The following is a 15,487-nucleotide window of genomic DNA, read 5'->3' on the forward strand; positions in this document are numbered from 1 at the left end:
AATAAACTAAACTGAAACTGTGACACAAGCCACCACAAGTGTCTATGAGTCACAGTGCAGCCCACTGTGTAAAGTATGGAGCTGCTTTAGAAGTAATTACATGAAGTTGTGACAAACAGCTACAGAATACCTTGCAAGTTGTATAAGATGCTGTGTAATTAACTGCGTACCCGACACTGTACAAAACAGCACTGTACAATCTTTGCACAGCCCTGACATAAGGTATGACTTATATCGACGTTGAGGTTTAAAAATTAATCTGCAGCCAACAAATTTCAGTATTTATTTCACTTACTTCCTATTTATTTACAAAATCAAATAAAACAGAGGCCAAGTGCACAGGGTCTGTGCATGTTCACTGCCTGGGCTGATGAAAGATCCAGTGGCAGCTCTCACTGTTACAATAGACAATAGGTGCAGGAGTAGGCCATTCGGCCCTTCAAGCCAGCACTGCTATTCAATGTGATCATGGCAGATCATCCCCAATCAGTACCCCATTCCTGCCTTCTCCCCATATCCCCTGACTCTGCTATCATTAAGTGCCCTACCTAGCTCTCTCTTGAAAGTATCCGGAGAACCGGCCTGTGAGAGTATATGTTTCAATAAGGTCCCCTCTCATCCTTTTACATTCAAGAGTATACAAGCTCAGCCGCTCCAATCTCTCAACACATGACAGTCCCGCCATCCCGGGAATTAACTTTGTGAACCTACGATGCACTCCCTCAAAAGCAAGAATGTCCTTCCTCAAGTTTGGAGACCAAAACTGCACTCAATACTCCAGGTGTGGTCTCACTAGGGCTCTGTATAACTGCACGAGGACCTCTTTGCTCCTATACCCCAGTTGTTTCACAGATACCCTTTGTTCATTTACATAAATACAAAAAGCTGGAGTAACTGAGCGGGACGGCAGCATCTCTGGAGAGAAGGAATGGGTGACGTTTCGGGTCGAGACCCTTCTCAGCCCGAAACATCACCCATTCCTTCTTTCCAGAGATGCTGCCTGTCCCGTTGAGTTCCTCCAGCATTTTGTGTCTATCTTCAGTTTAAACTGGCATCTGCAGTTCCTTCTTACACCCTTTGTTCTTTATGTTGGGGATTTATTAATGACCACACAACCTTACACCTACGTGTGAGTGTGGGCTTAATGAGGAGTTTGTTTCCTGGGGTCAGGGTGCAGTTTAAAAATAAATTCAATCTTGACTCTGAACAAACAGATCATAAATCACTGCAAAATAAAACAGCTTCTCACTTGACAATGTGCAGGCAGGTGTGTGTCAGCGGTGGGGCTACTAATTACCCTGCGGGACCATCACTGGTGACACACTGGGACTCACTGGTGAGGAACTACAGGCTCTTCCCCAAATATGAATCAGTTCAAGGTGGGGCTTGACCTGACTTCTGACCTCTGCTCTTGGTTCATCCATCCTGAATATTTACAACAAAGATTGAAGGCTCCGTCTGGATGGAAATCGATGGGCGATGGACAAGGAGGGACGAGGAACTGCAGATGTTGGTTTACACAAAAAAAGACAACAAGTGCTGGAGTAACTCAGCGGGGCTGCAACAGTTGCTGTCTTCTAAAGAAGGGTCCCAACCCAAAACATTGCCAATGCATGTTCTCCAGAGATGCTGCCTGACCCGCTGAGTTACTCCAGCACTCTGTGAAACGTCACCAATCCATGTTCCCCACAGATGCTGCCTGACCCACTGATCACCGCAGTCGATTTGAGGTGCTGCGGAGATTCACAACGTGGCCTTGCGTGTGAATCACTTCTTATCCCCAAGTCAAATACTTTCAACAAATCCACTTGCATCCGTTTCTGGAAACGGCTGTCAATCTCATCGCAGAACACAGAGAGAAAAACAATTACCTCTAGATTAAATCCACCTTTGTGTTTTGTCTCATTTCATTCTGCTACGGGTCTTTTCCACTCTGCACAGTAATCAGTTTAAACAGAGACTGCCTTTATTTGGTTACTGATTCATTAAACACAGTTTGAAATTCAGCTATATTTCAATACAAATATTAACATCGCAGACCATTTACAAAACCTAATAGGCATTGCTCTCACTTAACTGCTACTAAAGGTTTAAATGTTTTATTGGTATTTGATTTTCCGTATCGATTTCAACAAAAAATTAATTGATACAGAATGTGATGTCATTTTTCATGGCACTGCTTAAATATTCAAACCATCGCTGATCTGTAATCATGCATTTGCAAGGATTCAAATAAAAAGAGAAACATTACAGATTTAATAATCTTCTTCTTTATGGTTTAGAGTAATCAGTGGGAATTATTCAAGTATTTAGGTAACATAAAGGACCTGTCCAACTTGCCGATTTTTTCCTGCTGGCGTCATATCAGGGTCGCCAAAAGATTTTGAACATTTCAAAATCCAACGGCGACAAAACAAATGTTGCGACACTTGAAAAAACACCGCGCGCCAATACGTCATCACGCTGCGTCACGCCACAAATGTTTTGGTGACCTGATATGTCAGTTAATGATGCCGGCACTCACTGAAAAATTGCCAAGTGGGACAGGCCCTTAAGGAAGGTTTTCAATAGGATGTGCAGCAAATTCACTTTGTGGTAATTTTGGTATTTTCATGGTACAGAGATGTGCCTCATATGGTTTGCTGGATACAGCCTCTGTTTATTGCCCAAACCACACCGACTTTTCAACTAAAGATAGGCACAAAGTGCTGGAGTAACTCAGCGGGTCAGGCAGCATCTCTGGCGAACATGGATAGGTGACGTTTTGGGACAGGACCCTACATCAGACTGAAGAAGGATCCCATTCCGAATCGTCACCTATCCATGTTCTCCAGAGATGCTGCCTGACCCGCAGAGTTACTCCAGTATTTTGTGTCTATCCTCGTAATAAACCAGCATCTGCAGTTCCTTGCCACCAACCCACTCCATTCCCAGACTTCACTGCAGTCATGTGCCTGTCCATTACAGTAATATCCCTTCCAGTAATACTTAATGACCCACCCACTCTCCTGTCATCAGTCTGACGAAGGGTCTCGACACGAAACGTCGCCCATTCCTTCTCTCCAGAATCTGCTAGGTTTGTCTAGCAACTAATTTTGTAATCGTTTGTGAAAACTGTGAAATTTAGTTCAATGCAAATGGTATATTTAGTTCATTTTCTATCAAATGCACAGTGGAGATCAGAGGAACATATGGTGAAATCTGCAGGAAAATCAGAATGATGACAGGCGTGCATGGTGCATGGTGCTGGGAGCAGAATCTTGCACTGTTTTTACCGTGTGTTCACAGTCTGCAACATTCACCCAGTTCACACCCAACACCTCACTGTTTGCACAACACCACTTTTCACACCAGCAAGGTTTCCGCAACACATTCTCATTTTACATTCCCGCTCCGCTGGCTACATACTGATCAGTTTGCAACGAGGCCAATTTATAACAATTTTAGCTCATTTGAGAAGAATATGTTCGACCAAGCTTTTTGTTGATCGACTGTAATTGCGTGCTAAATTATCACGCCTGTCGACATTCAATGCAGACAAGATGCTTGCCAACAGATGGAGCACTAAGTGCCAAAGAGGAAATAAAGGTGAGTCAAATGTTATTCTCGGAGGATGAGGTTATATCACTAAGCATAAATAAATAGCGGCTAATAATTTGAAGTTTGATAAATGTACCACTGAAGGAAGGACAAGCCATGGAGTGTTTTGTATAAATAATAGTTAAAACGTCCCTTTGCGACTGTGGTTAAATCCTCAGGGTGCACATTACAATGAATGATGCACTATTTATCTTGGTGGGGGAAGATATGAACAGGCATCACTCAAAGACAGGCAGCCTGAGGGTTGAAACCTACTCCACTATCTTCAGTCAAGCTTCAAAAGTAATCGGCAGAAATCATATTGTCTTAAAATTGCAATTCAGTCGCTTGGAATATCTTTGAAAAGCAATTTATTTCCTGAACAGAACTGAAGACTGATGTAGTGAAGGTGCTTTGGACGGCACAGAGCAGCAGTCTAGGTTGCAATAGAACACTACAGTTATGTTACTTATACAATTATGTTCACATTTCAATTGCAGTCTGCGTCCAGAGTAAAAGATTCAAATATCATGTACAGCAAACCACTGCAGATCACAAAATCGTCCCCACTTTAACATCAATCTTCCACTGATTATTGTATTTGATCCAATCGCGTCAGCATGGAAAATATTTTCTTACCGTGAGTAATAATGTAAATTAATCTAATCATCCGTAAATTTCAGTTCCAATTTCAACTTTGCATTTATGTGCAGTTCTACTTCTGCATATTATACTTGATACAATATGTGACAATGACTATGGGCTTGACAACGATCAAATACAACTCTTCACGAATCAGATGAAATGAGGTTTGGACAATTTAAATGATTTGATCACAGTACGCAAAAATCCAACTGAGGCAGAAACGTAACACTGCAAATATAGATTTCCAGCAAGGTTAGAGATCGGGTATCTTTTAGTGTAGGAAGGAACTGCAGATGCCGGTTTAAACCGAAGAAAGGCACAAAAAGCTGGAGTAACTCAGTGGCATTAGCAATAGGCAGCATCTCTGTAGAGAAGGAACGGGTCATGTTTCGGGTCGAGACCCTTCTTCAAACTTCTTCAAACACTAAAGATGGTTCATTTGAGATTAAAAAGACTTGGGTTGAAACTTGTTCGGAGTAGATGTTGGAGATTTATCAAGACAGAATCTTTCTGTCTTTCACCCTAATTGAGATTAGTGTTAAATAAAAATTTCAATGATCATATTTTATAACTGAATATGATTGAGAAAATAGTCAAGTAACTCAGCTGGGAGCGGGCTCCAGGTGGACCTTTCTGTCTCTAATGTTCACCAGCAAAACGTCACCCTGGGTTAAAGAATGCTATAGGTTGCACCCACCCCCTCCCCTCATGGTTTACAGAGAGAGAATACACAATCGATGTTTATTGCACAAAATCACTTCAGACACCCTTCAAACTGCACGCTCTTGCAAGCTTGAAAGCAAATACCACCAGGTTCAAGAACAGCATCTTCCCTGTTCTTGAACAGACCTCTCACAAGCTGAGTGTGTAGGAAGGAAATGCAGATGCTGGTTTAAACCAAAGATAGACACAAAAAGCTGGAGTAACTCAGCAGGACAGGCAGCATCTCTGGAGAGAAGGAACAGGTGACGTTTTGGGTCGAGACCCTTCTTCAGACTGAGTCAGGGGAGAGGGAGATACAGAGATAAGAAGGTATAAGGTGTGAAAACAAGACAAAGGGGATGGAGATCAAGGTGACGTTTCGGGTCGAGACCCTTCTTCAGATGTCACCCATTCCAACTCTTAGAGATGCTGCCTGCCCCGCTGAGTTACTGCAGCTTTTTGTGCCTATCTCACAAGCTAAGGATCTGTTCCTGATCTCTCAGTCTACCTCATAGTAGCCCTTGCACTTTGCATTATCTGCATTTTCTCTGTTGCAGTAAAACTCTATCTACACTACTCAGTCTACACTACCTGGTCTACACTACCTGGTCTACACTACCTGGTCTACACTACCTGGTGACTGCTCTACCTGGTGTGTGCTCTACCTGGTGACTACACTACTGGTGTACTACACACTACCTGGTGCTCTACCTGGTGACTGCTCTACCTGGTGTCCACACCACCTGCGGTACGCATGCTTGGTTTGATCGTACTCATGTATGGCAGGCTTTGCCAGGATGGCAACGGCATTTTCCACTCTGCCTTGGTACAATAATAAAGCGATGCCAAGCCGCAGTGAGACAAACTAACAGATCATTTGTTCTTGTTAATTTGCAGCTTTCACATCAAACATTGACCATGATACTAAAAATCTCTGCCGGTAACTCTGAAGCCCATTCAGGTCCATCATATCCATGTTAGCCAAAAGCGGTCTCTGTGTTTCTCCCAATTCCCAACTCCCGGTCTAGATCCTCGGAATTCATTGTCACAACGTGCGACTATGCCTCCGGTGAAGTTTTCTGCCTCCACGACCTTATCCACCGGTCCTCAGCTAATGGAAAGTTACACAAGCTACTTGTTGCAAGTATCTTGTTTTTGAGCAGTGTATCACCTCTTTCATTCAGCGTGTAAATGGTCCCAATGGGCCAACAAAGTGTTTTGAAGATTCAAGAAGCACGAGTCATCAACAACAAATGTAACATATAATTGCAGAGCCAGGCAACGTACTATTTCATCTCCACAATACAAACTCCATGCTGACAACAGAAAAACACTCCAACAGCAGGTTAGATCCAACAAGCTTGTTCAAACTTACACAATTGCTTTTGTTTTTTAAGTACTGATAATTTTAGATAATTGCGTTTGTAAAAGCTTTGCTGCAATACATCATCCTTGAAGTGGGAAATTACAATATTCATACAAATCTTGAAGCTGACCCAAGCCATTGAAGAGTTCACTACTACAAACCATCACCATCCACAACACATATTTAGTGCTTGTCTTTCCACATCACTCAATTCATAGTTTGTTGGTTTTGTAACTCAGGGCAGGCCTCACCTTTCACAATTAGTTCTGCATAATTGGACACTCCGGAGCCTCCTTCCGATCGGATCACACATCGGTATTTGCTGGTGGTCTTCTGGGATGTATCTGCCACGCTGATGGTGGCCGAGAACCGCCTGTGATTCACCACCCTGGTCACCATCAGGGCCGTATCCTTGCCCTTCCATTGCTGCGGGGAAAAGAGTGCAACGGTTGAAATGTGGCCTTGCTCACAAATACCAGCTGGACAGCAATGAATAAATGTTTGTGCGTTGTGAATAATTCACCATCCAAGGGATCTACAGCAGATTGCCTCAAAAACGCACACCTCCAGGTTCAGGGACAGTTTCTTCCCAACAACCATTAGGCTGTCGAACACCGCACAAAGCAGCTGTGATAATGGTATTTAGGAGACTTATGGATAGGCACATGGATAAGCAAGTAATGGATGGATATGGATTATATGCGGGCAGATATGAGTTGGTCCCAACATCACTATGGCTGGTTTTAGCATTAATAACTATAGATTTTGTTCATACTCAGTTGTAAGATCAAAAACTCAATTCCATAAAATTCTCATTATGATCTCAAATCAGTTTAAGGACTTTATTCTCAAGAACAAAGCCTCGTGAGCCACGGCTACATTTGCCTTGATCTCCATCCCCTTTGTCTTGTTTTCACACCTTATACCTTCTTATATCTGTATCTCTCCCTCACCTGACTCAGTCTGAAGCAAAGATCCTATAGCGAGCAAGATAGATCACTCGACAAAAAAGACATAGTACGGTCATGGGCAGATTCATGGGTAATTTTCGGCCCCATTTCCGTAACCGACTTCCGTCTCCGCACCAAAGATCCCGTAGCGGAGCAAAGATACTAGTGCGGAGACCGAAGCCGGTTACGGAAACATCCTCGTAAAAATAAGTTATTTGGTAAAAATGTTCTCCTCATTTTCAGAATTTTAATTTATTAACACAAACTGTTCCCCCGCAACGTTGATTACACTGCGAGTCGGGTCGGGTCCGGTCGGGTCGGGTCACTGAAATGGATGAAAAAAAGGCCCACGTTCCGCTCCATTGCATATTACACATCAGCCCATTGCATTTAGCAGGAGTGGTCTATCTTACTCCGCTATAGGATCTTTGGCCTGAAGAAGGGTCTTGTCGAGCCGAAACATCACCCATTCATTCTGTCCAGAGATGCTTCTGCCCCGCTGAGTTACTCCAGCATTTTGTGTCTATCTTCCGTTTAAACCAGCGTCTGCAATTCCTTCCTACACTACTGACCCAGGACATGTTTTGGAATTCCCATTTGAACCATTGTTGTACATGGCCCATTGGTTCAGTGAAGGATACTACATTTCATCAGTGCCTGAGACGCACTTCACCCTCATTGATTTTATACGACACTGCTGGATAGACTTCATCCGTTTAGTCATTCAAGTTAACTCTGAGGTCTGTTACACTGGAGAGAGCGGAGCACATTATTTCCTGATGCAACAATCCAAATAATAATTCACTGCTGTGAACCTTTAGCTGCTTTGTGGAAATAAGCTGTGACAATGTTTATTGAACACGACTCTTTTGCTTGGCTGAACTGTTATTCTGTGAACACAGCAATTACTGGACTTTATCTTATGCTCAACATTATTTCCTCTATTCTGTATCTTGTTCACTATGAACGGCTCAATTGTAATCATGTCCTGTCTTGTCGCTGGCTGGTTAGCACGCAACAAAAGCTTTTCACTGCACCTCGGTACACGTGACAAATAAACTAAACTGAGCAGTAGTTTACAATGTTTGCTTGGTCTCGGCTGGGAAAGGCAAGGTACTGCACTATCTTACAAACATGTAAAACAAAGAACTGCAGGTGCTGGAAAAATCAAAGGTAGACACAAAGTGCTGGAAAAACTCAGCGGGTGCAGCAGCATCTATGGAGCAAAGGAATAGGCGACGTTTTGGGTCAGGACACTTCTTCAGACTGATGAAGGGTCTCGACCCGAAACATCACCTATTCCTTCGCTCCATAGATGCTGCCTCACCCGCTGAGTTTCTCCAGCACTTTTTGTCTACATACAAACATGTAAAGTTCTTTAAAGAACCCCCAAATCATTGGAAACGAGTGTTTACGATTTAACCTTCCTGAATTGATGGCAGGATTGAAGATCGCAGACTCAAAATAAGGTGCAGGTCACACAGTGCAGAGGCCACAAATGATTTTTTTAATTAGTTGTAATAAAAAGGATCTGCAGATGCTGGTTTATACCAAAGATAGACACAAGAGACTGCAGATGCTGGAATCTTGAGCAAAAATTAAACTGCTGGAGGAACTTAGCAGGTCAGTCTAGAGAAGGTTCCCGACCTGAAACGTCGTCTATCCATTCCCTCCACAGATGCTGCCTGACCCGCTGAGTTCCTCCAGCACTTTCTTTTTAGCTTGAGTTTACAGGGAGAGTGAGTGAGAGGCACAGGGTATTCACATGCCAGAGTCTGCACAGAGAGGAATCTAATACAGAAATCATGATAGAGCCCTAATACAGAGAGATATTGGTGAGAATTCACAATTTAATTATCAGCTGAAACTTACATCTCGGAAACGCGCCATTATTTCTAACAGTTAATATCATAATTACATGGATATAATTTATACGCCTAATTGGCTATACAATAAGGCCTGTAGTCAATATTTTAATGTATCCGATGCTATGATACATTATTTGAGTTATAACTGCTATTATCCATTAAGTATTTTAAATGATATAATTGCCATTAATATCAATGAAACAGAACATTTTCAACAACATAACTGATTTATACCAGTGCTATCTTTGCAGAAATACACCCGGTATGCACAGCAATTAAAGATTAAACGGCACCCATCTACAACCCCCCCCCCCCCCCCCCCCCCCCCCCCCCCCCCCCCCCCCCTTTTTGATTGTGTGACCAATCAACTTCTATTTTAATAAAATTAATAACAAAAAAAAATAAAGTTAGGTAAAATCTAGAAAATCTAGTTTGGATTTTTTAAGTATGTTGTAGTCACAAAAACCCCTCTGTCCAAATAAAAGGATTGAAGCGAAATATGATTTTCTCTTTTACAACTAATAAGACATGGCAATAAATAACCTATTCAAAAAATAACTCAAAACGGTCTCATTGTTCTTTCCACAGCTCGCCTTGTCTTAAATTTTTAGACTATTACAAGTTGTAAAGAAAGTGAAAGCATTTCCGTTAATATCAAGAATAGCTACGTAAAGAAACAGGCTGGTGATATTTTGGAAACCCGCATCTTTACGTCTCCATATTTTGTTTTTAATTTACAACCTCTTTTCAGAAGCCAGGAGAGGGAAGAATTACATTTCATCTGTTTCTTCATGCCTGACAATGGCGTGTACGACAGTGATCGCAACTTCTACTGAAGTGTGGATGGCCGTTGGCTCGCTAGGAGCTCATCCGCCCTTTGACAGGTCTTGTTTTTGGTCCTGCTGGGGGTCCCCAGCCCCCTCCTCACCTGGCAAACCAGGTGGGGGAGATGGTTTAGTCGCCAACTATCCGACCATGAAGCAGGTAGCACGGGATTACATGGTACCCGTGGCGGGGGGAACTCCCCCCCCGACCTCCATACTAACACATACTAACACTAACCATATGTTGAAAGAATGGGTTGACTGGGCTTGTATTCACTGCAATTTAGAAGGATGAGAGGATATCTTATGGAAACATAAAACTCTTAAGGGATTGGACAGGCTAGATGCAGGAAAAATGTTCCCGATGTTGGGGGAGTCCAGAACCAGCAGTCACAGTTTAAGAATAAGGTGTCAGCCATTTCGGACTGATGTGAGGAAAAACTTTTTCACCCAGAGAGTTGTGAATCTGTGGAATTCTCTGCCACAGAAGGCAGTGGAGGCCAATTCACTGGATGCTTTCAAGAGAGAGTTAGATTTAGCTCTTAGGGCTAACGGAATCAAGGGATATGGGGAGAAGGCAGGAACGGGGTACTGATTTTGGATGATCGTATTGAATGGCGTTGCTGGCTCGAAGGGCCGAATGGCCTACTCCTGCTCCTATTTACTATGTTTCGATGTAAGTCTACTAACTCTCTGAGCATTTACAATGTTCCTGCAATAAAGTAGTCTTGCTTCACTTTAATGTTGCAAATTTGATCAAACAAACCTTTGGAACTTAGCCATGTATGGAGATATTAGACCTCTTGCCCAAAGGTCAGAGAATTGTGTAGCAAGGAAACAGGCCCTTCAGCCCATCTTGTCCATGCCAACCAAGTTGGCACACTGGGCTAGTCCCGTTTGCCTGCATTTGGCCCAGATCTCTCAACCCTTCCTATCCATGTACCTGTCCAAATGTCTTTAAAAGTCATAATTGTATCCGCTTCTATGACTTCCTCCAGCAGCTTGTTCCAGATATGGACCACACACTGAGGGAAAAAGTTGCCCCTGAGCTCCCTCTTGAATGTCTCCCCTCGCACCTTAAATCTGTGCCCTCTAGTTTGAGAATCCTCTACCCTGGGGAAAAAAATTGTAAGTGTTCGTGGAAACATAGAAAATAGGTGCAGGAGTAGGCCATTCGGCCCTTCGAGCCAGCACCGCCATTCAATATGATCGTGGCTGATCATCCACAATCAGTACCCCGTTCCTGCTTTCTCCCCATATCCCTTGATTGCATTAGCCCTAAGAGCTACTTTATCCCTGTTCCTCACTATCTTGTACACCTCAATGAGGTCACCCCTCAGCCTCCTAGGTTTAAATTCTTAGCACTGAACAGCAATACATTTCAAGACAGTGAGTTATTCGTCTTCTTGACAATTCTGATGGGTAAAGAACGGATTCAGAGAATGGGGTGAGCACAGTTCATAAAAACCTCTCAAAGCAGGGTAAGCATTTGAAGTCTAATTAAGGAGATAAGATCTGATTGAGTATTGGAAGAAACTGTGAGGAACTTTTCCCTTTCTAATAGGATATCAGGTCAATCACTAATTGTGAGTTTATTTGTGTAGATGTGTAGACATGTCATGAAGCATGAATATCACGACAGTGACGGGGTGGAATAACCCTCTGTTTCACTGACGTACCAAAATCTACAATTCAATTTGACCTTTACTTGTACCGCCAAGCTTCCAAAGTATTCCATTTGCACTGCAGTTATAATTGTTAAGGGTTTATTCTTGAAAGGATATGTCAGGTTTTGTTCAAGATACCTAATTAGTAGCACTGGTTTGTACTTAACAGTATTTCATTTTTGATAGGCTATCAAAGATAATGACCTGACCCTGTATGTATGTGTAATAAACCCTTTGCTTTACAGAGATGAAGCATTGCATTGGATGGTGCTGGCACAAACACTAGTGGTGGCCACGGCATTTTCCGACTGTACTAACTGGAGGTACAGTATTTAAAAACGAGAAAGATTGTTGACTTTGAAGGGAATGATGGGGACAGGAGGGGTGAAAATTGTCTCTATCGACTTCGGCAAGATCTTTGATGCATTCTGAATGGTAGGCTCCTCTGGGAGGTTAGATTCCAAGCGATCCAGGGACCAGCGAACCAGACAGAGAGGTGGCTTCATGGAAGGAAGCAGAGGGTTGTGGTGGAAGGTTGTTTCTCAGATTGGGCGTCTGTGTCTTAAGGTGTAGGAAGGAACAGCAGATGCAGGTTCAAACCAAAGATAGACACAAACAGCTGGAGTAACTCAGCGGGACAGGCAACATCTATGGAGAGAAGGAATGGGTGAAGTTGAAGGGTCTCGACTGCCCGATGTGTTACTCCAGCTTTTTGTGTCTGTCGCCTGTGTCTTAAGGATCAGTGCAGGGCCCACTGCTGTTTATGGTTTGTATCAACCTTTTGGGTAAGGAAAAATTACAGTGTTTGTAAATGATACGAAAAGAAGCGGTATTGTAGATTGTGAAGAATTTCAATGGGATGCTGATCAGCTGGGCAAGTTGGTGGTGGAATGGACACATGGGGTTTAATTCAGATTAATTCAGATAAGCGGGTGTGAGCTGTGGGCAGAGGTTGAGTAGGCTGGGACTCTATTGTTTGGAGCACAGGAGGATGAGAGGAGATCTTCTTGAGGTATATAAGATCATGTGAGGAATAGATTGGGTAGACACACAGAGTCACTTGCCCAGAGTAGGGGAATCGAGGACCAGAGGACATAGGTTCCGTGCCTGTTTCCGTGCTGTATCCCTCTATAACTAGTGTAGCTGGGACATGTTGGCCGGTGTGGGCAAGTTGGGCCGAAGGGCCTGTTTCCGTACTGTATCACTCTATGACTAGTGTAGCTGGTCTCTAAATGGGACTAAATGTGCGGTTTTGCATTTTGGGAAGTCAAACCAGGACATGACGTTCCCACTGATTGGTCGGACCCTGGGGAGTGGTGTAGAGCGGAGGGCTGCAGGACTGTAGGTAGATAGCTCCCTGGGAATGGTGTTGGAGATGGGGTGGTCAATAAGGCTTTTGCCAAGGTGACTCTCATCATTCGTGGAATTGAGTGCAGATGTTGGGATGTTCTATTAAAGTTGTACAAGACGTTGGTGAGTATTTCTTCTGTGTACTTCGAAAGCTCATTCTACCTCAGAATAAAGGTGAAATATTTACAAAAACACTAAATTCAATAAGATGGTAGACAAAAATGCTGGAGAAACTCAGCGGGTGAGGCAGCATCTATGGAGCAAAGGAATAGGCAAAATGACCCAAAACGACCCGAAACGTCACCTATTCCTTTGCTCCATAGATGCTGCCTCACCTGCTGAGTTTCTCCAGCATTTCTATCTACCTTCGATTTTTCCAGCATCTGCAGTTCCTTCTTAAACATCTATATAACTAAAAGTCTCATCTTGACCACTTCCTGTCTGCGCCGTACATTGATTTTAGAAAGAACACTACCATATATCGCTATGATTTTTGGCCATCTTACTCACAGTCCTCCTCTGCTGAGGCAGCCCTGAGGATTTTTCCAATCGATGAAAAATAAAAAAGTTATGAATGTTTATAAAATCTTGAGATCAGCTGATTGGTCCTCTCGCCTGTCAATCACCATGATGAAGGTAACGGCCCCGGATGCCTGGACGTGAGTCAGTCACTATGGAAAATCACGAGGGTGAGGCCACAACGGTGATTCTGCTGTGAGTCCACTGAACTGTGAGTCTACTAAACTGTGAGTCTGCAATGCAATAAATGATTTGTTAGCTCTTAATGAAAATGAGATGAGTTGTTTGACCTGCCCTGTGCTTGAAACTGAAATGGCAAGGGAAATGAAATGAAAATGAGATGAGTTGTTTGGCCTGCCCTGTGCTTGAAAATGAAATGGCAATGGAAATGAAATGAAATGAAAATGATTACGAAGGGACTGCAGATGCGGGGAAATCGAAGGTAGACAAAAATGCTGGAGAAACTCAGCGGGTGAGGCAGCATCTATGGAGCGAAGGAAATAGGCAACGTTTCGGGTCAAAATCCTTCTTCAGAAATGAAAATGAGTTGAGTTGTGTGGCCTGCCCTGTGATTGAAATTGAAATGGCAATGGAAATGAAATGAAAATGATTACGAAGGAACTGCAGATGCTGGAAAATTGAAGGTAGACAAAAATGCTGGAGAAACTCAGCGGGTGAGGCAGCATCTATGGAGCGAAGGAAATAGGCAACGTTTCGGGTCAAAATTCTTCTTCAGAAATGAAAATGAGTTGAGTTGTTTGGCCTGCCCTGTGCTTGAAACTGAAATGGCAATGGAAATGAAATGAAACTGAAATGGCAATGGAAATTAAATTAAATGAGTTGTTTGGCCTGCCTGAAACCACTCACTTCGGCTCACAAGGTCCCTATTAGCCGAGAAACCAGTCCCTTTTGCCCAAAATGCCCGTATTAGCCAGGGAAGAGAATTTTAGCCCAAAAGGTCCGTGCCAGGCCAGGGAAAATCTAGAAAAATTGCCTTTTACTGAGATTTCACCCAGATTTTTTTTTAATCACTTCAGCCCATCAGGCCTGTACTAGCCCAGGAGGAGTCCCTTCGGCCCATCAGTAAGTATTCCCCCTGCAAGTATTAAACCTCACCCCAGTATTTTTCTCCCTCCCTTCATTTCCTCCCTGTGAGATCCAGGCCAGGATAGACTTTCCACCTTCATTGCTGTGATCTGCAGAAATAGATGAAAAATGTCTAAAATTGATTCTCCACCCTCTCCCCCTTCTCTCTCACAGTCTCTCACCTGTTTTGGGCAGAATTTCTGGCAGTTTCTGAGCTGCCAGCCTAACAGCCCTGAATGACTGAGCTGCCAGCTCACCAGGCCTGAGTGACTGAGCTGCCAGCTCACCAGGCCTGAGTGACTGAGCTGCCAGCCCACCAGGCCTGAGTGACTGAGCTGCCAGCCCAAGAATCCATTCGGCCCACAATGTTCATATTAGCACTCTGGAAACCAGTCCATTTGGCCCACAACACCCATACTAGCGCTCCAGAAAGCCCCCTTCCCCCCACTGGCCAGCAATATTGGAATTGGTGGAGAGGTGGAATATTGTGTTGGGAGACCAGCCCTCCCGTGTAAACATGGGACCCAACGGGTCCCACTTAGTCTATTATACTATAAGAGGCAAGTTCACTCTTAAAGAACCATTTGAAATAAATTGCTTCATGGACCATCTAAAGGGAAGATTCTTGAAGGTCCCCATTAAGTCTTGGAAGAGGAGGCGAGCCTTATTAAACTAACAGAGACATTTGCCAAATTGGCACTTCTGGGGAAAACCTTTAGAAAGCTGTAAACATTGGAAAATATATATGTGTTGACATGTAGATCTATTGGCACTCGTTCCCCAATTATATTCTCTTGAAGCTGAGCGAGGCCGTGACATTAACAGAGGTCAGGAAAGGGCGAGAAGCAGCGCCACCATTAAATGTTCCTGCTGAAGGTTTGAGACAATCGGGCAATTTAAAGGTCCAATAATGAAGACAAAGATGATGTAC

At 43.4% G+C, this 15,487-nt stretch overlaps 1 protein-coding gene across 5 annotated transcripts in view; it reads right to left on the reverse strand.

Moving 5' to 3' along the window:
* The window catches only part of ptprt (protein tyrosine phosphatase receptor type T), a 540,461-nt gene that overhangs the window by 292,742 nt on the left and 232,232 nt on the right, over positions 1-15,487 (reverse strand). For all 5 annotated transcript variants that reach the window (XM_055652682.1, XM_055652681.1, XM_055652684.1 and 2 more), the window contains exon 6: positions 6,544-6,718. In XM_055652682.1, coding sequence (XP_055508657.1) covers positions 6,544-6,718 — 175 coding nt within the window. The remainder of the gene's footprint in view (positions 1-6,543; positions 6,719-15,487) is intronic.

The sequence above is a fragment of the Leucoraja erinacea genome, chromosome 21, assembly GCF_028641065.1.
Source record: "Leucoraja erinacea ecotype New England chromosome 21, Leri_hhj_1, whole genome shotgun sequence".
Classification (NCBI taxonomy): Eukaryota; Metazoa; Chordata; class Chondrichthyes; order Rajiformes; family Rajidae; genus Leucoraja; species Leucoraja erinaceus.